Raw genomic sequence first — 27,588 nt, 5'->3', positions numbered from 1 at the left:
TTTGAGGAATTGTGTTTGAGAAACCATGCAGCTGAGTCAATCATCCATACCCTGTCCTGTGAAGACAGAAGTAAATTCTGAAAGGGCCAGTAATGGGCTGAGGGAGACCGTAATCATGGGTGGCTGGGTCGTGTTGGGCAATGCCTGTTCTTATCCACAACAAGCTGACTATTGTGCAACAGCTGCTCAGTCACCATGTAAACAATAGCTGACTTTGTGACCCATTGTCACCCATCTATCGGCTTGTAATGTGTTGAGACTGATAAGAAATAAGGCGTGCAAAAAAAGCAATGCGTACAACACCCATACCACTGCATAAAACAGCAATTTATTTCAATAGCTGGAATATCCATCAGTGAATAAACAAAAAAATAGCCTTTCCACACAGCACAGAAAATAATCACAAAAATGCTAGCCAAAACAAAAATCCATTTATTTTCACAATGACCTTTAGTATAGTATAACAATTGAGCAAAGAAAGTTGTCAATAAAAAACGATCAAAAATACATATTTCAGATTCAGTGTGAAATAAATATCAGATATTGTCACACCATTGACCTTTGGTATATAAACGAGGGAGGAAGCTGTTTTGACATGACAAATAATATATTCTGCTGCCTCTGCAGCGGTGGCAGACAGTATTCCACACACACACACACACACACACACACGACGCACTGATAAAACAACTAGTGCAATGCATGCCGAATGAAAGGAAATCGGGGAGGATTTTCCCAGTGTGAACACGTACAATGACATACAAAAAAATTGTGTGTGATCAGATGTGTTGACTGCAGTGGATTAAAGAAACAAACAATCATAATTAATCCAGCATCAATATGGAGCCGAGTTATTTGCTGCTATAGGTTCATGGTAATGCCATTAAGCATTTCCACTTTTTATTTTACCTTTAAAAGTATCTAGGCATTTGTGGTATTTTAAGTGAGCACAAACAAACCTAAACCAAAGATGAAGATACGAGCCACTGTGGTGAAAATATAGTGTTACTGTGCTGTCCTAACAGTACGCAGCCTTATTAATCATTGATTTTGAGAACAAGGTATTCATTTCATTGGGCCTGTGGTTGTGTTTACAGCTCCACAGACATAAGATCATATCACACTGAGAGATAGTCCCTCCACCTACAGCAGAAATGAAAATAAGCAGCTTAAGTTAACATCTAACAAGTTGATGAGATAGTTTACCCAAAATGATGTCATCATTTACTCACCCTCATGTCGTTCAGAACCTGTACAGTGATATTTTAGTGTCATTGTTTTCTGTTTTTTTCTGTTTTTTATTTTCATTTTAGTTGAAGTCATTTTGTTGTGTTTTGGTAATTTTTAGTAGTTTTTTTGTCACATTGTGTTCTTAACTAAACAGTGTAATTATATGTAATTACAGATATAATTACATTCAGGTAATTCATATAAGTACAGTGTAAAACATTTATGTACATAATCAGTGCATTGTATCAAATTATTCATTTAAATGTTAGTACATAGTGGTTAAAGACACCTAATATAAAGGGGGAGTGTTTTTTTAAGTATGTCTATGGATGCTATTAAGTTTTAGTTTTTAATTTATTTAGTTTTTAGTTTATTTAGTTTTAATTATTCTGGTACTTCAACTTAAATTAAATGAAAATGATAAATGTTTCCTTTGCAACTAGCTGAAATAAAAATAAGTTTAAGTTTTTTTATATTTTATTTCTAGTCAAGTAATGAAAATGTTTTTTATGGTTTTAATTTTAGTTAACGATAATACCCTAAACCTGTGATTTTTTTCTTCTTCTGTGGAATATATTTTGAATGTTTCAACTGCTTTTGTTTATAATGAAAGCCAATGGGGTCCAAAATATGAACAACATTGGACCTTACTGACTTTTATTGTATGGACAAAAAATTGATTGCGTTAAAATAGAAGAAATACATTTACAAAAATCTCTTTAAATAGACCATGTATAGGTAGATTCTAGGATGCTTCTGTAACACGACCTCTGGATTATAATCCAAAATCAATTGTTTTTCTCAGTAACTTTGCGGTCTGACTTGTTTAATTTGTAAAACCTGATCTCGGACAAAAGCAATCGGGAGGGAACCGCCGCCTGACTGCTGTGTGTAAGGCAGTAGTTGTCTTGCTGATGAAACAGGATAGACAGAACACACAACATACACAGGCGCTGTCCTCTCTCAGTTGGTCCTCAGCTGATAATCTGTCAAAAATGTTCAAGCAAAGTCAGAAAAGCACAACTCAAACTTTCATGTACTTGTTTTTATAGTCAATTTATATTTAAGGGCATTTTAATGTGTTATTGACATTTGGGTGTTTGGATATATCTGAAGAATTCTATTGTGGCTTGATGTCTGCTCTGCATTTCTTATGAATAAGTGAAGAGGGCTGAAGGATTAGAGTGACTCTCTCCTCTGGTGTCGCTGATGCAAATGGAAAGCTGATAGTCTACACTATTTCAAACTGTGTGTGTGTGTGAGACAGAAGACAGAGTAAGGCTCATGTTCACTGAACTTTTAATGCAGGGTGAAGGTAAACTTTATATCAGAATGATATTTGAGAAAGCGAATGACGGTGTGTGTGTAAGGGAATTTCTGAATGTGTCTCACCTCCACTCTGAGTAATATAACGCACCCACGGTAATGCCTGGTATCCGCTCTTCTCGATAATCTTTAAGTATCGCACCTGTGTTGGTAAATAAAATTAAGTCTACCGCATAGAGACAATTATCAAAGAATATTTTGTGAGGTGAATGTGTGTTGCACCTGAATGCCCGACACGGTGAAATATGGAATCTCAAACTTCACTGTGATTGGTCGCTTGCCCTCGAGTTCATTACTTTCCACACTTGGCAGTCCAAAATGAGCTCGCATCATGAACTCTTTCCCGCCCTTCAACGAGTAAAGACACATCATTAGTTTTTGACACATCAACTGTCTAGTAATTAACATTACAAAAATCCTCACTTCAGTAATCAGTCCTAATTAACAGTTCGGTTCTAAATGAGTCTTCTGAGCCATGGTTCCTTTCTTTTCAAAGTTGCCACAGCACAAAACTCCAGGACTGACTTTAGCCTTAAAAGCCTCAAACACCAAAGACATGATCAGGATTTGAAAAACATTCTTGCCTAAATGTCCCACATGTCTGTCTTCTTAGAGAAAAATCTGTTTTTTCAACTTTCTAATGGTAAGGATAAGGCACGAAATTATTAATTTAGTATGTCTTTGCTTGTACTATGTTTGATGTCTTTGGCAAGCAAATACATGCTCCTTTGGAAAACACTTTATTTGTGTTTATTTTGCATACATTCTCACTCTCTGTATTGTTTTTATGGGCTTTTGCCTTCGATTATAGAGGACATATACATTACATTTACATTAATTTAGTACACGTACTCTCTGTGAAATCAGCAAAAATGTGAGGTGATGAATTATCTGTTTGTTTTTTATCTAAAAAATAGATCAAATAACTTGCAGTGATTTGCAGCAACACAAAGATCTCCAACATCCTGCAAAACATATGTATGGTACTTACAGGGAAGGACTTAATGTTCCATTCTACCGCACTCTTCTCAGGAACCCATTTAGCCTGGCCTGTGGTGGTCTTAAATTTGGGGGAGTCAGCGTCACTTGGAACAGGAACTAAGATGGACACATTGTTGGCAGTGGAGCGGCTCTTGAACTGACTGCGGGCCTGGAGAACAGATGGAGGAACAATAGCACAACTTCACACTCCAAGTAAAACTTCCAAAGTACACTTTCAGAAAGTAAAGTTTCAGTATGGCAAAGGCAATAGGACAAAGCATGTTTATGTCAGAATCTGACAAGTCTTTGGACACAGCTCAGGTAAACTCTGAGCCATTCCTCAGGACAGAAGCCTGAAAGCTAATTACTGAAACCAGGGAGTGTGCTGGAGGAGGCAGAGCAAGAATCAGTGGAGTGTGTAGATTGTGTTTATGTGTGCAACTCTACCTTAACCTTGATCTCTACTCGACTGTGAGAGAACTTCTCTATTACACTCTCAATCCATATCAGAGGCTTCACCTGTCAGGACAGAGGAGTGACAGGAGAGCAGTGAGTCCGCTGACACTTATTGAGCCACTGACTTGCCTTTTTGACATGTAATCTTCTTAAATAAATTAAATACAGTAATACTTTCCAACAGCATAACATCAACTTTGAAAACAATAAGACATTTTTCTTGAGCGCGAAATTAGCATATTAGGATGATTTCTAAAGATCATGTGACACGGAAGAAATGACGCTGGCGCAATGGCTGATGAAAATTCAGCTTTGCCATCACAAGAATAAATGAAAATATATTCAAAAGGAAAACACTTATTTTTATAAGTTTTTCAATATTAGTTTTTTCACTGTATTTTTGATCAAATAAATGCAGCCCTGGTGAGCAAAAGAGACTTCTTTCAAAAACATAAAAAAAATAGTTTTTTTTTGTAGTAACAAATTCCCAAAATTTTTTATGTTTGTATATATATTGTATGTATAGACTATCTTGTCAGTTATCATCTTTGAAATAAAAAACGTTTAAATTTTAAAGCAATTTTGCATAAAAATCTCTTTAAACAATGAGCAAATTATGAGTAAAAAAAAGTAGTGTAACTACTTGCAGTTTATTGCTCACACAGTCACACTTGAAGTAGAAGATCAATTTGAATGCTTTACACGGCATATACTGCAGAAATAATAAGAGTATTATGCTATTCCAAACATAACCTTTGTTTCATGTTTTTGTTTTGTTCTTTCAAGTTCAAATTCTTTTAATTTCAAATTCTTTGTATGGGTTTTGCTTTGAAGTTCCTTTCTTGTTTTCTCATCATATTCGCATTCTTTGATTCTTGTATGTTTTTATTTAATTAAAGCTCTCTGAGACCTCGTCATTACAATGGCACAAAAAAACTATAATGCATTCACACCTGCATTAATCACGTGATAAACATTGACATTCTAAATTATTAAACATTATTATGACAATATCTATCTTTGACAAAATATATCTAAACTCATTGATCGGAGACTAGTGTAGATGCAGCACTGACCGTGGTGTTGAGTCTGTATGACATGAGTTCGGATTCTCCATCTGGTGGGATGAAAGAGATAGTCCGGTCATTCTCGAAGCGAGAGAGACGCACACACTGATGAAATTTCACATCTTCCATCTCCACAGACTTGCTCTTCTCTCCTGAGAAAAAGAGAAACAGAGGTCAGAGAAAGAGCAGGGTGAATTCTTATAAGAAAAGTGGTTGCTGATGATTATAATTTGTGCAAAGCTAGTTAATCAAGTTGAAAGCTGCACACGCATGCACCATATTCACACACAGAGCGTTCTAATGTGTTTCCTGGATATTGCAAACAATAGCACTTTTGTGCACCCAGGTAAGTGTGAAGTGTGAAGGTCGTTACTTTGTTCGACCTCAGCAAAGAGAAAGCCAGTGACTACAGAAGAGCTTCTTAATGAGTCAGGGCCTCTGAGCCCCAAAACTCACTAATACCACAGAGCTGTGGGATTTCACCAGCACTCTCACAGCAGGAATGTGTGTGTGCGTGTGAGCCTCTCTTTATATTTATGAATGTATTCCACTCTATCCAGGAGTGACATTTACAGTGGAACATGAAAGAGCTCTCAGAGGTTTGAGCTGGAACTCAGAGGTCAGATCAGAAGCTTTGGGTGTCTGTGTCCTCTGCCGCAGATGAGACGTGCTGGGAGCCGCTGAAGCATCTAATGATGACATCAACCGCAGGGACTAAAGGTCGGGAAGGGGTTAGGATGCTCTCTTTTAGCTCTCTGATTGGCTCCCCAGGGTCCACAGGCAGAGGCTTCGGAGAAAGTGATTGGTGTTTAGAACCAGAGGTACACTTTTAGGAACACATCTTTTGACATGGCAGTAAAGGTTGCTCTGAAGATAATGTTCTAATATTAGAACATAAAATATAACATTTCTAAAATATATATAGGCTCCAGCATGTCCCTGCAGAGAACAAGCGGTTTGGAGGATGGATGGATTGAACTATGTACAAAATGTCACATTTTTCTTGCTTCCATCGAAGCACAAGACACTTGATATTGTCAAATCATGCTGGATAACATGATCATTAGGTTTTACACAAACTTGTCAAGTTCAAATTAGGTAGAGAGCTGCTGTCATTAAAGCAAAAGAAAGACAAACCACTTTTTTTCCCCAAATTAAATCTAAATGTTACTCAAAATATAATTCTAAATATAATTTGTAATGTTTTTCCTTTAAATTAGATCAAATCAATCAATAAATAAATACTATTGGTAAATAAATAATAATGTGAAAAATTTTGTAATTACAGAATCATTTCATATCAACATTATTACAAAGAAGACAATGTCCTATATTTTAACCTTCACAATTAAAAAACTCCATTTTCAGGGTTGAGCCTCTAGAGAGCAGTGTTTCACTTGTTCAATTTTCATTCTACTGCTGAGCTGAGGAGAGATATTCATGGGTTCATATTAGTATGGCAAGCCGTTTTTACTTTTATTCATTCCCAGGATATGAATTCTTGATATCAACAATTACATTTTCACTAGTTAAAATGCTAATTCTTGATACCAGGAATTAGATTTATACTAGTAACAATGACAATTTTTGATATCAGGATTTACATTTCCACTAGTAAAAATGTTAATTCTCGATATCAACAATGACGTCATCACTCGCAGAAATATGGATTCAATTGTTTATTCAAGAATTGATTTCTTACTATTTGGAATTCCAATTTCACTTCAGCTATGTTTACGGTCCGTGTAACGCTTCACAATTCAGTTTTCAGACAATACAATGCAAATGCAAAAATCTAAAATTTAAACCAGTTAATTTTTTTTTTCGTGTACTTTTGCTAAATTGTGACTTCAGAAACAATCATTTGAATAAATGAAATCTAGCCGATTATATATTTTTCCTTTTTTTTTTTTTTTTTTTGAGCTGTGGGCTGTACCATTAGCACGGGGGGTGTGGCCGTGGACTGCTATCATTTCATTGATGTAACTTTATTTACACTGCTTCCACGTTGAGGAGTAGTTTAAAAGACTCAACACAGAGGACAACCTTTTTCACCTGAAGTGCCATCATTTTTATTATTAATAAAATTGTGCTAAATATATAAGGCAGTCTCGGACTGCCCATTGGGAGTAGCAGGGAAAGGTGAAATCCCGGTGGCCTGGCTACTGATTTGGTATTGCCCAGCTTGTTTGTATTATGTATCTGTGCATCATGAGTGGAAGAGACAACCATACAAGGCTTGAAAATGTTCCCCTTTCTTAGTCCTTGATGCACGTACACTTACAGTACAGTGAGATCAGCTGTTGTTGAGTTTGTGTTAAAGGAAAACTCCCCCCACACTGCCTGACGTAAACAGTAACATGAGGACAAAAACAGCACTCATTACACTCAGGGTTAAAAAAAAGTACTGATTCACTTTAGGGAAAGTAGGGATTCTTTTTAAGAAAAGTAGCGATTCTTTTTAGGAAAAGTATCTATTCACTTTAGGGAAAGTAGCGATTCTTTTTAAGAAAGTATCGATTCATTTTAAGAAAAGTAGCGATTCTTTTTAGGAAAAGTATCGATTCACTTTAGGGAAAGTAGCGATTCTTTTTAAGCAAAGTAGCGATTCTTTTTAAGAAAAGTAGCAATTATTTTTTAGAAAAGAATCGATTAATTTTAAGAAAAGTAGCGATTCTTTTTAAGAAAAGTATCGATTCACTTTAGGGAAAGTAACGACTCATTTTAAGAAAAGTAGCTATTCTTTTATAGAAAAGTAGCGATTCATTTTAAGAAAGTAGCTATTCTTTTTAAGAAAAGTATCGAATCACTTTAGGGAAATTAATGATTCATTTTTAAGAAAAGTAGCCATTCTTTTTAAGAAAAGTATCGATTCACTTAAGGGAAATTAGCGATTCACTTTAAGAAAGTAGCGATTCACTTTAAGAAAAGAAGCGATTTGTTTTTAGAAAAATATCAATTCACTTTAGGGAAAGTAGCGATTCACTAAGTAAAGTAGCGATTCTTTTTAAGAAAAGTATAGATTCTTTTTAAGTACTGATTCACTTTAATAAAGTATCGATTCACTTTAAGGAAAGTAGCAATTCTTTTTAAGAAAAGTAGATTCTTTTTAAGAAAAGTAGCGATTCATTTTAAGAAAAGTAGCGATTCATTTTTTTTAAAGTATTAATTCACATTAAGAAAAGTAGCGATTCATTTTAAGAAAAGTAGCAATTCATTTTTAGAAAAATATCGATTCACTTTAAGGAAAGTAACGATTCTTTTTAAGAAAAGTAGCGAATCATTCTGAGAAAATTAGTGATTCTTTTTAAGAAAAGTATTGATTCTTTTTTTTAGAAAAGTATCGATTCATTTTAAGAAAGAAGCGACTCTTTTTAAGAAAAGTAGAGATTCTTTTTAAGAAAATGTTATTGTTTATATCAAGAATTCATATCGTGGGAATGAATAAAAGTCAAAACGGCTTGCCATATATTAGGACTTAAACTGTAAGACCAGAATGGCGCCTTTATCTTCAGCTATGTTTACAATAGTTTGTGCCAGAGTGCAACTTTATAGTGGGAAGTGTACAGGAAACAAGTAGGTTGATTTTACTTCCCCGAAACCATATCTGATAAAACAGTTTCCTGTCGAAGTAAAATTAATATGTGACTTGAAATGTCTATGAAATGTTGGCAAGCTGCAGCACAGCTTGGTTGATAAATCCATCTAAAATGCATCAGATATTAAAGGGGCACTATGTAACATTTTTGTTTTGTTTTGTTAAAAATTAACTAAATTTAAATCACAAGTCAATACACCATCAATCCTTCTTCCAAAACGTGTTCTTGTCGTACCCTGATTCACGGTGAGTCCGTTATAAGTGTTTAGAATTTAGACTGAGCGGGATGCTTTTCACACGAAATTGCGAACTTGTGTCACTCGTCCATGCGTCAATAGAGAAAAGCTGCTCTGGCTACTTTGACACATATGGGAGTGGCATATGTAAGTTGTCACAATGAGTGAGAAAGGTTGACATGGAGCACACTAAATCTTGAACCTCTGTGGAATCACCTGTTTTAAAAAAAAATAAACAAAACCATCGAAAAGAGGAGAGTCTGCTGGCAAAAAAAGAATGTGACAGCTCGTAATAAAATGAGAAAATGAGAACCAACATTGGCTTGACTTTTCGAAGATGGCAAGAACTGAGTGATTTGAAATGTTGTAAAAGCGACGCGGAGATGACGTTTTTGTTGCTCAACAGACAAGTAAGGCATTGAACACAGTCTTTTAATGGATATAGCTACAGTAACATCTTCATCTAATCAGCTTGATATCCGTTCCATCTAAACTAATTATATCTAGAAGTGAATGTTTTATATGATAACCATATTCATCCGCACAGTCACGCAGAGCCGAATCACAACAAAAACCATGTTCTTCCGCAAAATGCATGTAGTTTTGTTTTTTAACCGTTAGAGGGCCAAAATTTACACTGTGTATCTTTAATTGAACAGAATATCATTGCTCAATTTGATAGAGATTTCCTTTCTGTTGGATAGTAAATCTGGAGCGCTCATGTTCTAGAATGCATAGCTGCATTTATAGAGCACATGCAGAATGCATAACTGAATCCTGGTCTACTGTGAAACTAACACCCGCTGGGTTAGGCCTGGGGTGGAGATTAACCAAGAGAATCAGATGAATGGAATTCACCTAACAAGTGCAAATGAGAGAGACACTTACTATAAAATAGGTTAAGACAATCAATTGACTGCTTGACTATCAGCCCTGGGAATTAGGTCACTTTCTGCACTACTAAAAAAAGACTGAAATGTGTAATTTTGGTCACCATTTGTGTTAACAGAAGGTAAAAATAATGATTGAACATTTTTTTGTTCCACGCCCCAAACTTATGCCATTGGTTGAGCCAATGCTGCTACTGCAACAGAGCGGGAATCAGCCTGCAAATAGCTTACTTATCGTTGTCTCTGCGTATTAAGCTGCATTTTTACATCGAAAAAATATGCTTTTCAGTTTACTGATAGGTGTGTGTACTCACGGCCGGTGGTCTCGAACAGAACTTTGTCATTGAGTCCAAGTCTTAACTCAGGCATGCCTGTCAGAACGACTTTGAGCTTGATGCAGCCCAAAATCTCGCTTCGTAGAACACTGCCTGTAGCACTGACCTATAACGAATAAAACAGAGAAGACAAATGAAAAGCACAATCAAGAGTGGCAAGGTGTGATATTGCATCATCACCATTACTGCCATCTACAACTTATTACGCTCAGTCGGGCAGGCAGTAACCGTGTGATTTGTGCTATAATGCGTTTGCGAAGAGAGGGTTGATGTGTGCTGTGAAAACTACGAATATGAGAATGTAATATATTATATTATGCTAAAATATTAAAAGCATACAAGCTGGACTCCTAAACCTAAAAAAGTCAACATCGAGTCAATACCTCTGAGGGCTCTCAGATACAAGAGCCTGAAAAAGCCAGAGCGAGAAAGCTGCACGGATGAATAGCAATGCAGAATTAGAAAGCAATGAGACGTGATTTAGCTCTTAATCAGAAGAGAGGTGCTGCTCAGAGCTACTGTCTGCCAGAGTTAGACCCTGACTCTGAAAAGCGCTAATGAATCCATCAAAAGCCAGTCCAGTTGGGGGGGGGCTGAGAGTTAAGGAGCAGAAAAGAAAGGCAACAAGAACTTAAAGACGGCAGCTGTTTCCTCCCTCTCTCAATCTAAGGAAGTCTGGAGACTTGACCCTTGACCCTGAAAACATGAAGAAGGTCGGCTGAGGTACAGTAGGAAGATGGAGCGATAGCGTGGGCTGTTTGATGTCTGTACTGAATAAGCAAAACCGATCCAGTTTGTGAAAAGCTGTGCTTTTTTTATGCTCATTTTTATATTTTTACTATAAAACAAGTTACTTTTTCAAATAAATAATGCATGTTATGCTATTGTATTTATTGCAATTTATTTACTTAAAACTGCTCTTTTTTTCATTGCATTTATTTGATAAAAAAACAGTAAAAGTAATTTTTGTTAAATACTATTACAATTAATACTATTACCGTTAAAATACCTGTTTTCTATGTTAATAGTTTTACATTTTTAATTTATTAAATATCTTTAAAGGGTAACTCTTGCCAAAATTGAACCTAGACTCTTTTTGTTTATCTACCCGAGTCAAACTTTCCTGTAAAAGCATAATTAGAATGGAAACGCCACTTTTAAGATTGACCGTATTTTCATTTTAGGTAAAAATGCCTTTTGAATGGGAGAGCAAGGGGCACTTCTATGATAGCATCAAAATTGCTGTTTTTAAAACACTGAGAAGGCTCGACACAACATAAAACTGTGCTCAAAGTATCACCAGGGCCTCTACACATGAACTTGAGCATTGAATTCATTGTGTACACAAAGTTTACTAAAAAGAAAGGTTTTGAACGACTCACGACTCACTCAATTTTTGGATATTATTATTTTTGGATGTGGAAACTGTGATACATCTTCTCAGGATTCTTTGATGAATAGAAAGTTCAAAAGAACACCTTTTATTTGAAATAAAAAAAAATACATATTTTTGACCCCAAACTTTTGAATGGTAGTGTACGAACAAATTTCACACGTTGAAATTTGATAAGGACTAATGGGTCAAGAGTAATTACTTGCACCCACGCATTATCAATATAATATTTAAAATTAATATGAGCAGCATCTACGATGACTGTAATTTTGTCAATTAGAATGTATTCATGAATCTTTTGTTAGTCCTTCCCAACCCTATCCATTAAACGTGCCTAAAGTCATATGGAAATCATAGGTTAAAAAGAGAAGTGTTGAAGCCTCAACCCTAAACCACGCCCTAAAGACTGATTGGTTGATTGAGGAATGTTGTCCCTACATTAAATCAGCTCACCAATAGGTTAACAGACTCAATGACATCCATGAAGACTTCATTTTTCCTGTATTTGATGCCCTCTGACCTCCAAGACACAGCATTTGTTACTGTAGCTGGGGGTCGTGGCGCTCCCACATCCAGCTTATGCCCCTGTTGGGTGATGTACCTGTCGTGGAAGTGAAAAAAAGGCCATTAGGTCATGGTGACAATAACAATGACCAAGAAACCGACAGTCAGCATAAAAATATTTATATTTATATTATTATCTTATATTATGCAGATTAATTATTATATCAGCCCACGAGTGTATGCCAGCTTTTATTATGTGATGAACATTATTATGTCATGATGTCAGTCTGTCATCGGTCACAGACTTAACTTTACAGATCTAATTAGATTTCAATTAAAAGGAGTCAGTGAAGCAAGTAACTTCAGTAGGTATGTAAACAGACCTCTGGTGTTAGAATGCTGAGAGAACAAGGACTCATGAGAAGAACATGGCTGCCCCTAGGGACAGACAGACCGAAAAACACCTGACCTTGTTTGTCTTTTTTTTGTCTCACTTATATTACTGTAATGTTTTCTTTACCACACATCCTTCACCTCAGACATGAAAAACACTTATGTAAAAATAATTCAGTGTGAACACTAACATTAGAGTGAGTGTTCAATCACCCCTGATGAACATTAGCATCCTATTTAAAACACCAAAACAAACCACTAAATATTCAATACATAGGTTTCCTCATTCATTCTGAATCGATTCTACATCAGTGTAGTTTTTAGAACAAGGTCTGAGAACTGTAGATGTGTATGTGTGTGTGCTCAAACCTCAAGTGTCCCCAGCTGACAGGGTATTGTGTTGCTGTCAGTGAGAGCTAGCAATAATTAGCTATCCGCTAAGAGGTTGCTTGCAAAGCCAAGAAACTGATAAGCCCTTATAAAACAGAAAGATGTTTATGAAGAACAAATTATATGTACTATGTGTTTTTTTTTTGTTCTTTAGCCTTTTTATAATTTGCTGGACAAGAAAATGTATATTGTGTTTTCTTGTTACATTGTTTATTTAGCATGTTCTTCTTTTATGTTTATTATTTTTTTAAATAATAAAAAAAACCCAAGTCCTATTCGTCCGCCTCACCGTGGCGGGGGGGTGAAACAGGAGTCTGTCGTCGATGTACAGCGGGAAGCAATTCCTGGTAGGTTCAACCATGCTGAGAAGATGATAGACACCTGGCTAAGGACGAGGGCACAGACCTAGTGGCCTTGCAAGCCGAGGTCTGAACCCAACTGCAACGACAACGACAAACAAGGGCCTCAGTACCCTGCACGCCCCTGCGCCCGTTCTACGGCGGCGGAACGACCCGGCCAGGGACGAGAGGCTGCTAAGAATCTCAGGTACTAGGCCGCCATCTGGAAACCGACTAAAGGACCGGACTATTAACACCATGGCGCTCGACATTGCTACCTTCAATGCCAGGACTGTGTCAAGTGAGGCTAACCTGGCTGCCATCCTGGAAAGTTTGACGTCGCTGTCATTGGCCGCAAGTTCTTTGACACGGGCAGCGACCATCGGCCGGTAAGGGCCAAGCTGGTCATCGACGGCAGGACCGAAAAGCGCGCACTGGCAGCCAGCAACCGGGCAAAGCAGCCGGTCAACACTGATCTAGCCGTTTTCCACACTCTGATCAACCGAACCAACTGGGCCCAGCTTGAGCTTGAAACCGACATCGACCAGGACTACGACCACTTTATTGGCCTGCTCAAGTCAAGCCGAGATGCAGCTGCAGTGCCGACCAACAGCCGGGCCAGCCGAATTTCGGACACCACCAAGGCCCTGATGCAGAGGCGGCGGCAGATGCGCGCTGACAGACCCACACACGTCGAGTACGGCCTGCTGTGCAAGCAGATCCGGCAGCAGCTCAAGACTGACCTCGATCAATACAGACAGAGGCGCCTGCTGGCGACAGCCGAGGACCGCAAGAGCCTGAAAAAATGCAGGCGGGCGATGCAACAGCAGCGCGGCCAAATACCAGCACTGAAGACGGCAGACGGGCGGACGATCAGGACTCGGTCCGGTATTGAGGCCGAGTGCAGGCGCTTCTATAGTGACCTATTCGCCAGCAAGGTTCCCGTCCCCCCACCTAACCTTCAGCTCGACCAGCTGCCGCCCATTCTGCCAGTACTGGAAAGCGAGGTCCGACATGCAGTCGAGCAGGCACAGGCAGACCGGGCGCCCGGCCTGGACGGCGTTGAGATCGATCTACTCAAAGCCGGCGGCCACTCACTTTGGATGGCCATGGCGGCCCGATTCAGCCGCTACATGGCACAATGTCAAATCCCCAAACAGTGGAAGACGGCCAAGACAGTACTGCTGTTCAAGAAGGGCGACCGCGAGCTGCACAGTAACTACCGGCCAATCACATTGCTGTCGGCCGTGTATAAGATCTTCACCAAGGTGCTGCTCAACCGGTTGGCCAAGCAGCTAGACGAACAACAGCCCGTCGAGCAGGCCGGATTTAGATCTGGCTTTAGCACCATGGACCATGTGCAGGTACTGAACCAGCTGCTCGAGCGGGCCAGGGAGTATAAGATGCCGCTGGTCCTGGCCTTCGTCGACTACGAGAAGGCCTTCGACTCGGTCGAGATTAACGCCGTGTTGCTCGCCCTCCAACAACAAGGCATCGGTGACGAGCATGTGGCCCTGCTGCAGGAGCTGAACAGCAACTGCGCCACCACTATCACCCTGTTCGACCGGCCGCTTAGCATCGAGGTCGGCCGCGGGGTCAAGCAGGGAGACACCATCTCGCCCAAGCTTTTCACCGCCTGCCTCGAGCAAATTTTCCGGCAGCTCAACAGGGACGAGGTCGGCATCAAGATCAACGGCCGCTGGCTCAATCACCTGCGTTTTGCCGATGACATCGTGCTGATAGGCTGTTTGACGGTCGATGTACAGCAGCGGCTCGACCAGCTCAATCAGGCTGGTGCTCGGTTCGGCCTCAAAATCAATCTGGCCAAAACTAAGTGGATGCGCAACGTCCAGGCGGCCGACACCACCCTTTATGTCGGCCAGCACCAGCTCCAGCAAGTAGATAGTTATATCTACTTGGGCCAGGAGCTGACCACCGACCACAAGATTGGCCGAGAACTGGCACGACGACGCCGAGCCGCCTGGGTCAGCTTTGGCTCAATTGCCGAGACGGCCACCAACAGAGCCATTGATCCGGACATCAGGGCCACCCTATTCAACAGCACCGTCCTGCCGGCCATGCTATACGGGGCCGAGACCTGGACAACAACGGCGGCCGACCGGCAAAAGCTGGCCGTGACTGAACACGCAATCGAGCGACGCATGATTGGGGTTAAACAGATCGACCACGTCCGCAACGAGCAGCTGCGGGCCATGACCAGGGTGGCCGACGCGGTGGACCTGGCCAACAAGGCCAAGAAGCGCTGGGCCGGGCACCTGATGCGGCAGACAGATGAAAGATGGACGCGAGAAGTCACCGTCTGGTTGCCGATCGACATCAAGCGGCCACGTGGACGTCCTGCAACACGATGGCGTGACTCGCTACGACAAGATCTGGGACAAAATTGGATGGGGCTCGCCCAGAACCGACAGATCTGGGCAGATCGTTGTGGTCTGCGCTGACCACCTTTGGCCGGCGAAGACAGACCTATTCTGGATTCTGGATTCTGGATTTTTTAAAATGCCCCGAATGTCAGCTAAAAATGCTATACCTGCATAAGTAAATGTACTATTATTGTTAGAATTAGTAACATGGTCACTTCTATAACACGGCTGGTCATGTGATATTAACATGACAGCACCCATGATGGGGGCAACCCTCTCAGTGTAAAATAAAGCAGCTTCTTTTAATAATGTTTTTAATAAGCTAAAAAAGCTCACATTTTGCATTTTGAATTTTCTTTAATCTTCTAAATGGATAAACCACCGGGAATAAGTCATGATTAAATAGGAAGTAGCGATAGAACTTTTCTTCCATTTTGAGACAGAGAGAAGTCTGTTGTTCCACTGGGAGCTCAAATTATGATTCAAAATGTAACATATGCATCTATGAATTGTTCACAATAAGACCAATAACATTGTTTTAGAACATAGATAGGATGAATTTGAATTTTATGGCAACTTTAAAAATGTCCCTTTATGCTTACATACAACATTACATTACTCTGGTCCAATCATCTCTGTGTAATATAAAAAAAACGATTTACTGCATTCTGTCAAACTGTCCTCTCTGCACAAAGCATATACAGTGACTTATGAATAGCACTGAGCTTGAATAATGAATGGCGATGCCTCATAGCGCTGTTAGTGAAGGATGAATAGTGTTCTCTGAGGAGTGATGGTTGAATGGTGAGTCTGTCAAAACTTACTCTAGTAAGATCTTGCTGTCAGTGGTCTGAGGGAATCCAAAGTCCATGACTTCATCCATTAGCTCATATACTGTCACAAAATTGTCTCGAATGCTCTCTTCTTCCAGTGACTTGAAATATTCAATGAACACCTGCAAACAAATGGTCAAAACAAGATTACTAACTGCACAATGCACATACATTTAGTAAGGATATATTATAGTAAGGAATTGTAACGGCAGTTTTTTTAGGGTATAGATGTTTACACAGACAACAAGATTGTGCTGTGCAAGGTTTTATTGAAGGCGTTGTCATGTTGATAGATATAAAACTCACTTACCTCAACTAATTTGTACAGGAAGGAGTATACAAGAGCAGCATTGGTATTTTTCTTTGTTACTGCAACCACTGAGTAAAATCTGTTAAGTGGTTAATACGCTAAAAATTTACAGCTATTACTGAACAACAGTAGGACAAATATTCTCAAAAGAAGTGGAAGATTATATTTTTACATTTGCAAGCATATGGAGGATACAGTACAGGTTGCTATGCTTGATCCAGAGGAAGTGCGTGGAGCCATGAATAACCACTGGTGACAAATCTGCATCTTCCTCTCTCTTCATCATTATGGGCATGAAGTGGTCAATCTCATTGGCATCTATGTTGCCCATGTAGTTCCGGCATATGAGCACCTTAGAGATGAAAACAAAGTTGAAAGCATAAGAATGTCATAAAACAGAGTATCCCAATTATGCTCCTTGATGACCCCCATCACTCCATTTTAGGGGAAAACTGACAGACATGGATTTTGGGTTTTGTTTAGTTTTGGGTTGTTGTTTTTTTAAAGATATTTCGGCACCAGTCATTACACAAAATGGATTCCTAATGTCCTTAAAAGTAAACACTTGTAATAAATTCCAAAAGGCCAAAAGGACACTTAGGTTTATTTCCATAGACTCAAACCAGCCTGAGAAAATGTTTACAGCTCAATCAAAGAGTTATCAACCAATATCCAAGATGCAATCAAATGCTTAAACTTTGCACTTTACTGGTGCATTGAAAGTATAGTAGGGTGAAACCTAAAGGATCAGAGAAATCTGACTTTAACGTGGCTGGTGTTAAGGTATTCCTTCAGATGAAGATATTGGATTGCTCTAGGGCAGAGACAAGAGTGCTTTCATCAGCACTGCCAAAATCCAGGGGTATATTGGAAGGTAATCCATTCCACTGAGACCCTGAGGATCCGTTTTCATGGAAACAGTCCTATCCACCCATTACAAACTAATGTGTTCTGAGCTTCTCTCTCTATATAAATATCTTTATATTATCTTATATATATATATATATATATATATATATATATATATATATATTTATATATATATTGATATATATATATATATATATATATTAAATATTAAGATATTTTATTCATATTATGCTATGCCCTCTGTAGAGGACACCAGGACTCAATTTCTTTAAATAAAAAGACATAAATAAGCATAAATAGGCAAAAACAATGCTATATTTTTTAAATAGGCAATACATTTTTAGGTTTAGAGGATTTTTTTATACAAAACTTCGTATAAAGATGATTCTCAGCTATGTTAAGAAAGATATAACGGATATACAGAATGATATACCATTTTACTTTATGCAATATATGTTGAAAAGCCATTCCCTATTTTATACAATGTATCTATACATTGTATCTATATTAATGTGTTCTTGGAGCAACATGTAATGAAAAAAGAAGCGTAATAAAGGGAATAGTAATTGGCAATATTTTCATAAAAATATCTAATATTTCATAGGAATATTGAAATATAATTTCTTTCCCTGTTCACTTGTTTGTGTCTCCCAAAATGCCTGATAAACATGATTTAAGTCTTGTGTGGTCTTACACATGACAGTGTATGCATGAAATCGATGTCTTGTTTCGTAACAGAAAGTAATATTTTGATTTGAAACCCCATAACACTTTCCTGAGATGTTTATTTATGACAAATAATTAAAAGAATTAGTCAGTTTTAAATGATAATTACAAAATATTATCATATTTCCATAAGAGTGTTAAATTTGGTCATTAAATTAATGTCAGTCATTTTTAAGTCCAAGGAGAGGCAGCTGTCATTGTGAAACTTCCAACGGTATGTGGTGATATGTATCAGGCATAGCCTACTGTAATTTTTGGATTAAAAAATACTATAGGACATGTACAAAATATAAGCCTATATTTTGTTATTGCAACCGCATATAGAAACATACAAATATGTAAAACATGAACAGTGCAACTTCCTTTAGTGACAGTGCTGGTCACTTTAAAAGTGATGATGTGGAGTGTCTCTGTCTTGTGCCATTTTGACATCATTAGTTGTTTTAAAAACCTTGAAGTGAGTAAGTAGAATTAGAATTTACTTTTGCAATTGATCTTTAAACCTCGATTATCTGTAGCTATATAGATTTCAAATAAACTGAAACAGTTGATCCCGAGAGTATGAAGTGTTCGACCTTCCTCCGACAGGTGCACGCGCTCTTACCTTGCCTTTCAAGTCCAGGATGAAGATCGCGGACGCTGACATCGTTATCAAAGCTGTTGTATGGCAAGAAGTAACTGACAGGTGCTGAAGTTTCGTCAATTCTGGTAAAGTTTAATCACTCGAAATGAAGCGAGATCTTCCCCATCCCTTATACACGCATCTTCCGGGTTTAGAGGCGTCTAACCGGTTGTGCAGCTTGAGCTTGTTGCTGTGCTGTACACTGGGAGAGACGCGACGCGTCCAAACTAGAACCCAGCCATTATAGTTAACCAACGCTGTTCAAGTTTTGACGCGTCGCTCGATTGCAGTGTAGATAGAAGCGGTGTGACGTAACTTCAACTACTTTCAGGTGACAAGACACACAAAAGAAGCCTATTATCACTGCATTAGTTTAGGATAATGTGAATGCCATTTAATGTTTAATTTGTCTTATTTATAGGCCTACCAAGCTACCATTTATAAACTGTAATAAAATTATAATCATTTATATTTAGAAAATATAGATATTGGCGTCACCCAGTGGCCAATAAAAGAAAAACATTGAAAAATAAAATCCATTTAATTCAGAAATAAAATTAAACATACAAGAAACAAAATGTATATTTTCCAGAACGCAATTATTAGTAAATGCAAATTCAAGAAGGACAAATCATTAAACGTTATTTATTATTAATATCATAATTTAAACTAAAGTTTTATAATAACTTTCATTAATAATGTTAATAACAAATATTGTATAAAATGCTTAACATATTAAGGCCTACATTCAAATGTAATTAAACTTTGATTTATACATTTTCAAATACTTTCATAAAGTGTCCCTAGAAACTATTTGGACATCTATATAAAAATGTGTGAATTTCATTTCGTTAGATTTAAGATATTACACCAAGTGGCTTTTATACGTCTGGAGTCATACGTCTTTTAATGTGGCTTAAGTGTTCAAATATTAATGGGGACACTGTATTAATTTTCTCAATTAATCATTCAATGAATAGTTTACGAAAATAAGATTAGACTTAATGTGGCTAACCAATACTAAATTCAATTTCCTCCTCCTCATCATCATCATCAGTCAGTGCTGCTGCTCTTGTGGCTCTCTCACTCTCACTTGCTTGAATGTAGTTATCTTCAATAAACCCATCGTCATCCTCTTCGATGTCATCAGTATGTGCAGCTGCGCGAGTCCCTGGGCCACCGTGGGTCGAGAATCCCACCTCAAAGTTGGCAGGGTCACACTGACTCGTGCCATCTACTTCGCTGAGCCTGGAGTGTCTGTAGCTTGCCAGATACTTGTGCACGACTTTGCATTTAGCCATCACAGCGATAAGAACGGAGAGGGTGATAGCTGACACCAGAACAGCCACAAGGACCTTCCAGCTCTCTGAAGAGGGTTTGGGATCATCAATGGCATTTGAGCCTGAAAAAAAATATATTTATAATGGTTAGCTGAGTCTCAGCTGTATGTTGGAATTAAAAAGGTAATAATCTACATTAATAAAGAAAAAAAGATTTTGACCATTAATTGTAATGTTTGAGGTTGTTTCCGCTGCGAGTAGTTTACGGAGGAAGGCTCCACGGTTGACATCCTTAGAATATCCTGCCATGAGAAAAATAAATAATTTTAAAATGATAGTGAATGTACATTTCCATACCTCAATAAAGAAGAAATGTCTTGGGGCACTCAAATAGATATTTTCTGTCCATATAAATATAGTTAATGCAGAGAAAATGAATGAAATGGCTGTAAGATGTGACTGGGTTGCCTTCATTTTTTGATTGAATTTAGTCCAACATTGCAAAACTCACTCAATTCACTCAATTATTCACTCAATTCACATAATTATTGGAATACACATTGTTTATGCTGTTTTTGTATTTTTATTTGTATTATTATTTATTGCTGTTTTAAAATGAATTTAAATGGCATTATTTTGGAGGGGACAAAAATGTCAGGCTGATACAACTGTTGTGATACCATTATGGAGAAAAAAAGGAAAACATTATAAAGTACAGTAGTTTGGCATAATCTTGCAGGCTATTATTATTTCTTAGGAAAAAAATTACTTGACTGCATATTAATAATTGAAAAACGTTGTCCACCGATGTAGACAATGTGGTGCAATGTGGTAGGGAAAATGGATAAAACTAGGAATATGCGACTGTGTGTCAATGTCAATGTACCTTTTTATAACAAGGCAAGGTTAGCTCAGATTGTTAAATGTCATTTCGCATGACTTGCCAAAAAAATGTAATCATGTTTATTAATTTAAAATTCATGATAACAACAATATTTTATGAATTCAATATTTAAAAACATTTTTGAAAATAATGATTAGGATGGTTATTACATTTTACTTGATGGTTATTATACCACATGACATTTTTAAAGTCATTCAAATAAACCTTTTCTTGAAAATGGTACAAAATCTATATGTAACCAACATGAAATCAAAGAGTATATTTATAAGGAAAAGAAACTAGACGATATACGTCACTGACCCAAGTAGCGAACAAAGTAAATACAAGACCATAGTTTTCATACCATCATTGTGGTGATCCAGTGTCATGTGTTTTGAGTGTCTGATCATCATCACTCTGTTTCCCACTTCCTGTCTGTTATTCAGTTCTCCTCCGAGTTGAACAAACTGGTTCAGTCTCAGGTCTTGAACTGCAGCAGATGGAATGTTCCCCAGGAAGAGCATCTGTAAACTGGAGAGGCTGGTCAGAGCGTTTGCCTCCCCTGCGGCCAGTTTGCACCTACTCAGATCTAGTACCTCAAGAGAAGAAAGGCTGTAAAGATGTTCTTTTAACAGTAGGGGGAGGTAGTTGCCTGATAGGTTCAGTTTGAGCAAGTGGTTGAAGAGGTTCAAGCGCTTGAAGCTGTCACTGTGGGTTAAGTCTAACAGATTGTCGGACAGGTCCAACTCGGTCACATTCATCCAGATGTGCTGTGGTACCGACGTAAGTGTTTTCCCACTGCAGTCAAATGCAGCCTGGAGGAAGAATTAAGAATTATATGGTTGTGAAACTTACTTCTGGAGTCAGCACCAAACACCAGCACCTTCAATGAAATAGTAGGCCTATTAGACATATGAGGATAAAAAATGCATTTACACAAAATATAATTTTGCCCTGTTCTATGAAGGTTTAAAAGATAAAAAGAGAAGATTACCCACTTGTCGTTTCAAATAAGAAACAAGGCTTTTATTTTCTCACGAGATAAACTACTTACAGAAAACCTCTGTCACCAAAAACAGGAAACAAGTGTCTACAAACAGGATACTCCTGATGTAGCAGCACTTGCTCTGGCTCGGGGAACAAAAGAGGCCAGAGTGTGTGTTGTTTTTCCTCACCGTCTCTCTGTTGACCGTACATGGGCCCACGGTCTGGAGTGTGTAGCATGATCCTGAGACCCAAAAACACAGGAGCACACACACTGTGTGCGCAGCAGACCCCATGTTTTCCTGCTTCCTGTAGAAATCACAATTTAATAGCAACCACAGAAGTGGCGTTTAGTAGCCTACTGCTAGAGTTTGAGTTCTGCTGCAACTTTATACATATACAACATCATATCATTTTTAGTGCTGTCAAATTGATTAATCGCATCTAACATAAAAGTTTGTGTTTATATAATATATGCGTGTGTATATATTATTATACTACACACACACACATATACATTAGTGCTGTCAAATCGATTAATCGCGATTAATTGCATTTAACAAAAGTTTTTTGTTTATATAATATATGTGTGTATATATGTTTTATATATATATATATAATGTGCGTGTGTGTGTGTGTGTCTGTGTTTGTGTGTGTGCGTATATATACATATACACACACATATATATTTATATATGTATACAATACATTATGCTTTTTGCACACATACACACACATATACAGTATATAAATATAATGATATATACACACATATATTATATAAACACAAACGTTTATGTTAGAATCGATTAATTGCGATTATTATTATTATTATTATTATTTTAAAAAGAATGTGACTGTGTAAACTTATATGACCTTGCAGCATATTATTAATTGAAACCTTTTTTAACTAATTTTTGAAAATATAAATTCACCAATAATCAGGAACTCTTACATGCTGACACATTAAATACCCCACCACAAGACCCAGCATACACCCTACTGTGCAAACAACAACATCATATACAGTATGAGACACACAAAGTAAACAACAAGACAGTATACAGTGTAGCACTATAAGGAATAATGCACAGTCAGTTGTGCCAAATAATCCCTGAATGGGTCGATCAGAACACAAAGCAGAGATGATTTTTTTCAGCCTGAACTGGTCAATTTGATACATTATTTAACTTTTTGGCAAATAAATAAATAAATGGACATTACATATATATATATTTGTTTATTATTATTATGATTTGTGAAGAAAGAGTGATACCAGAGACATAAAACTAACACCAGCTATTTTGGAAACTGACTGCAATGGTCAATTGTAAAGTTTAGTCATCATTGTGCAAACATATTTAACCACAGAATGCTCCAACTGTCACATAATAAGGTGTAATAAGGGCAATAAAGTACAAAAAAATGGCTGTACAAAACAATAAAGTCAATGTGTTCTGCTACAATGCATTTCAAGGAACTTGTTCAAATGACCAGTTTATTAACACAAAAACAAATCTGGGTAGTTAATGATTGCAAATATGTAAGATCAAAAATCAATCATAAATCCAATAATCATTTTCACTACTGTCTCTTAAATCAATTTTCCTGGAAATGAAAGATTAACTGCCATTTTAAGTTTGTCATACAGTAGAATCATTTTTGTTTACTAAAGAAACAACCTTTTGTTACACAGGTTGACTGTATATGTAATCCAAAGAATAGTGTGACGCAGAATGAACAATGAATACATTTTTAGTAAAAATGAAGAGCAATAACATAAGAACCACAAATGTAATGTTTAACTAGAGAACTGGAATTTTTCACAAATTCGCGTTTTTGTAGTTTACATGGAAACAATAATGGTACTGTTTTAAAAAAAATGCATTTTGAAACCCATTTTCAAAAGTTTGTGTTTTCAGGCCCCCAATACGAATACGTAAATGAACAGCCAAAATGCATTAAAAAAATCTGTTTTAAATTGAAAACGATGTCATGTAAACAACCTCCTAAGACTAAAACTAAACAAGACAGTGAAAACTAAACATGACTGTCACACCGATCGCATTAGAAAGCATGACTGATTTTGTATGAATTCGTACAGTGTGATTCATTTTTAGAAAAAAAAAGTTAGCATGAATGGTGCACCCTCAAACCCTGTCAAGCAGATTGTACGAAAACATACAAATGAGAACATACGAATTAGCCACCAATTTACCAAAACATTAAAGTTGTGTTATGTACTGCATATGTTTGAAATAAAGACTGTTTTATAGGTTTCACCTCTCAGGCTCTCAGCATTTCCTGCTTATCTCCTTGTGACTTGCACAGCGGCTGCTTTTCATAGAGGGTTCAATCATTTTTTATAGGGGCCCTTCCTCTCACTCCCTTACTCTCCCACTATTCATTTCAGCACTGCTGGCAGTAAACACTCCACAGGAGCCGCTTTTATCTCTTCCTTTCTCATGACGCCCCCGTAACAGCATACCTGCAGGATCTTAAAGCCAGCCAAAAGGAAGTGTCTGTATGTGTGTATATCATTGTAAAAGCGAGTAAGATAGGTTCAGAAAAGGCGTGGTAGAAGTAGGAACTGCTCGGATCTTGAGTTGTCCTTTATCTTCTTACGCTATACTTGTAAATTAACAGCTCCCAGATGCTTTCTCAGACCTCACTGTAGATATGGGTCCAAACAAACACACCACAAAAATGAGTCTTTCACTTGACCTCCCCAAGATCGTGTATACACTACACACTGTCCCCATAGTCCTGCGTTGTTTGTTACTGATTACATTGGGCACTAACAACTTTGCATAGTTGTTGTCGCATATAAAAGTGACTGAAAACTAAACCTATCAGTTAAATTGCAACCTGCATGAAGTTCGTGAAATTTTAGATTTTTTTTTTTTACAACTATTATGTTTGCGTTTATCCTTAATATAGGCCTATGTCTTTTTTGAATCAGCATTATTGCAATACACAATATAACAACAGAATAGGAGTTGGATGAAGCCTACCTTTTCAAATTTTCCTGTCATACATTAGACAATATTGTTAAGTCTTATCCGTCAGTTTAGCAAGTAGGTGCGGTTAACTATACTGATTCCCACAATAGTCCACCTTACCTTCCCTCACAGTTGGCATGTTGTGGTTGACAACAGAATGTAAAATAACATGAGGGTTGATAGGAATGTTAGAACATTTAACATTAAACTAGCAACCTAGAATTATGTATTAAGATATTATCCTCCTGCTCATTTGCGCCAAAGAGATTTGGCACACATGGGACTTTGCAATGCTATTGTCATGTTACAAGCTATAACAAACATATACATACATAATGATGAATGTAAGCATCAGAATTCAGTGAAAAAGTGCATAGTGAGGCAACTTACCTGAGATTTGGCTCTTCCGGTTATTAAGAATATGTCGAAACTGATGTTTTTTTCTCTTCAGTAGTCACATTTTATCATGGACAGGTTCATTTTTGTTAGCCATTTCCAAGATTAAGGAAATGGCAGGTAGGTTGTGCAAAGGTTGCGGGAGGTGTGTCTTTAGCATGCCATTCTCAGAGAAAGTTAATTTGTAACTGAATGTCGAATGGATCACTGCTTCTTCTCTATCACCTTGCAGGTGACATTTGAACTGATGGCACAAATAAATGATCTTAACCTGAAGTGTTCGGTGCAGTTGGTGGTCAATTTAGTTCTCAGACAATGTCGTACTTCATTTCAAATTTATATTGAAAGAATGTTTTTATATGATTTGTACAGTTTAGATTACACAGACTGCATTGTTTGTTGACATAAACTGTATATATTATTATAATACTAATATTTATCAAATTTACATTTTAACATGTTGAAATGGGTAGCTAATAGCTATTAATTAAAGAGTTTTAATTATATTTTAAAATAAGTAGGCTATTAAGTGTTAACGCTCTCAACTTTGTTACTGTTCAGCCTTATGAAGATTTGGCATGTGGGCAAGAGGAAAGGAAGAATAGAGAAACACAGCACTTTACAAGTACGAGTACAGCTGCGATGGCTTCACTCTGTTTAACAGGAAAAAACAACCTGAGCTCCACAACAATGGACAGTTTTTCTTATAGGAGACACAAATGGTCAAGGTGTCCGTGTTTGGCACTTAAACTGCTGTTATTGCTCTTTGCATGAGAGCGTCTGGCAGCATCCGGCATTTAACTTTCTCTCTAACAGGCTCTGTCTCGAACCTCACAACAGCATAGTCAAATCACAAAAGTTGTCTATTATTAATGCATTTATTATACATTATAGATCAAACAGTAGATGGTGGTGATTGCAACACCATGGTCATGGGTTTGAGTCAGGGAATGCCTGAATACATGGTCAGAATTATGTGTACCCTTGGTAAATGAACAAAGAAGCCTGTGAAAATAAATCTGCATTGTTAAGACTTTTGGTGAAAAATAATTACAAAAATCTAACTTTTCATTGAAGTCAAATATTTGAGAAGGGGGAAGCTCTTTATGAAATAAATATTTTCTCCAATACACATTGACCACAATTAATGGCACCCTTTTATTAATTACCTTTTTCAACCTCCTTTTGCCAAGATAACAGCTCTGAGTTTTTTCCTATAATGCCTGATGAGTTTGAGAACACCTGACAAGAGATCATAGACTATTCCTTCATTCAGAATCTCTCCAGATCCTTCAAATGCCCATCTCCATGTTGGTGCTGCTCAGTTGCTTCATTTCTTCACCCTACTCATTTTCTATAGGGTTCAGGGGGCTGAAGGCCATGGCAGAAGCTTCATTTTGTGCTCAGTAACACATTTTTGTGGTCCAACCCCAGCCCATTATAAGATTTCTGGCAGAGATTTTTTTATCTGTTGGTATTTGCTAGAATCCATAATACCATGTATCTGAACAAGATGTCCAGGACCTCCAGCAAAAAAATAGGCCCACAACATTAAAGATCCAGCAGTATATTTAACTTTGGACACGGGGTACTTTTTATCCCTGTTTGGACCAAACCCATCTGGAGGGTTTGCTGCCAAAAAGCTAATTTTTTAGTTTTATCTGACCATATAACCCGGTCACGTTTGAAGTTCCAGTAGTGTCTGATGACTAAATATGCTGGAGTTAGATTATTATATTTTTTTTAGGCTTTCTGACCCCAAGACTGAAATATTTTCTACAGTTCTCCTGTGATCCTCGTCTTTGGCAACTCAAACTCTCCTTCTCGTCACACATTAAGACATATAAATAGACACATGTCCTCTTCCAAGTGTTATGGAACAGAGACTCCAAGCAATAATGGTAGAGGTGAGAAATAGGTTTATTGATAATATGAAGCAAATAGCAGTAACGGGAACCTTTAAAGGTAAATGTCTATGAGTAATGATGAATGGAGATACTGACAGTGTTTTCTGTTTAGATGGTTGAGGAGGTCGTGGATGATGGAGCGGAGGATGGGGGAAGCACACACCGGTGCAGGAAGAGAGGTAAGTGATTGCAGGAAGAAGAAGAAGAAGAAGAATAATTGAAAGACACTGGAGACTAGGAGACACACTCTGGGA

General features: G+C 37.6%; 3 protein-coding genes across 4 annotated transcripts in view; 1 reads left to right on the top strand and 2 right to left on the bottom strand.

Annotated features, from left to right (window-relative positions):
* Window positions 1–1,951: 1,951 nt before the first annotated feature.
* ap1m3 (adaptor related protein complex 1 subunit mu 3) lies at window positions 1,952–19,050 on the bottom strand. Its single transcript, XM_056259402.1, has 12 exons — window positions 18,865–19,050; window positions 16,860–17,016; window positions 16,665–16,732; window positions 16,346–16,476; window positions 11,966–12,113; window positions 10,099–10,225; window positions 5,070–5,212; window positions 3,985–4,056; window positions 3,548–3,706; window positions 2,779–2,904; window positions 2,623–2,698; window positions 1,952–2,216 (listed from the first exon to the last, which is right to left on the bottom strand). The coding sequence occupies exons 1-12, from the start codon at window positions 18,904–18,906 to the stop codon at window positions 2,194–2,196; spliced, it is 1,272 nt and encodes a 423-aa protein (XP_056115377.1). The 5' UTR covers window positions 18,907–19,050; the 3' UTR covers window positions 1,952–2,193.
* The window catches only part of akr1a1b (aldo-keto reductase family 1, member A1b (aldehyde reductase)), a 94,893-nt gene continuing 81,326 nt past the window's right edge, over window positions 14,022–27,588 (top strand). Inside the window, exon 1 of the mRNA XM_056259431.1 lies at window positions 14,022–14,025. The gene's annotated coding sequence lies outside the window, so the exon portion shown is untranslated. The remainder of the gene's footprint in view (window positions 14,026–27,588) is intronic.
* Window positions 19,775–25,543, bottom strand: cunh1orf210 (chromosome unknown C1orf210 homolog). 2 transcript variants are annotated; one of them, XM_056259444.1, is made up of 5 exons: window positions 25,422–25,543; window positions 22,221–22,338; window positions 21,410–21,860; window positions 20,384–20,464; window positions 19,775–20,284 (listed from the first exon to the last, which is right to left on the bottom strand). In XM_056259444.1, exons 2-5 carry the CDS (start codon window positions 22,323–22,325, stop codon window positions 19,893–19,895), a joined length of 1,029 nt encoding a protein of 342 aa, XP_056115419.1. In that variant the 5' UTR covers window positions 22,326–22,338; window positions 25,422–25,543; the 3' UTR covers window positions 19,775–19,892. The 2 variants fall into 2 exon arrangements, with proteins under 2 accessions (XP_056115419.1, XP_056115429.1); XM_056259454.1 differs by lacking the exon at window positions 25,422–25,543 and adding an exon at window positions 25,044–25,141.

The sequence above is a fragment of the Rhinichthys klamathensis genome, unplaced genomic scaffold, assembly GCF_029890125.1.
Source record: "Rhinichthys klamathensis goyatoka isolate OS25496 unplaced genomic scaffold, OSU_Roscu_1.1 h1tg000007l_1, whole genome shotgun sequence".
Taxonomy (NCBI): Eukaryota; Metazoa; Chordata; class Actinopteri; order Cypriniformes; family Leuciscidae; genus Rhinichthys; species Rhinichthys klamathensis.
The sequence above is the reverse complement of the archived record's forward strand: the minus strand, read 5'-3'. Positions and strand labels throughout refer to the sequence as shown.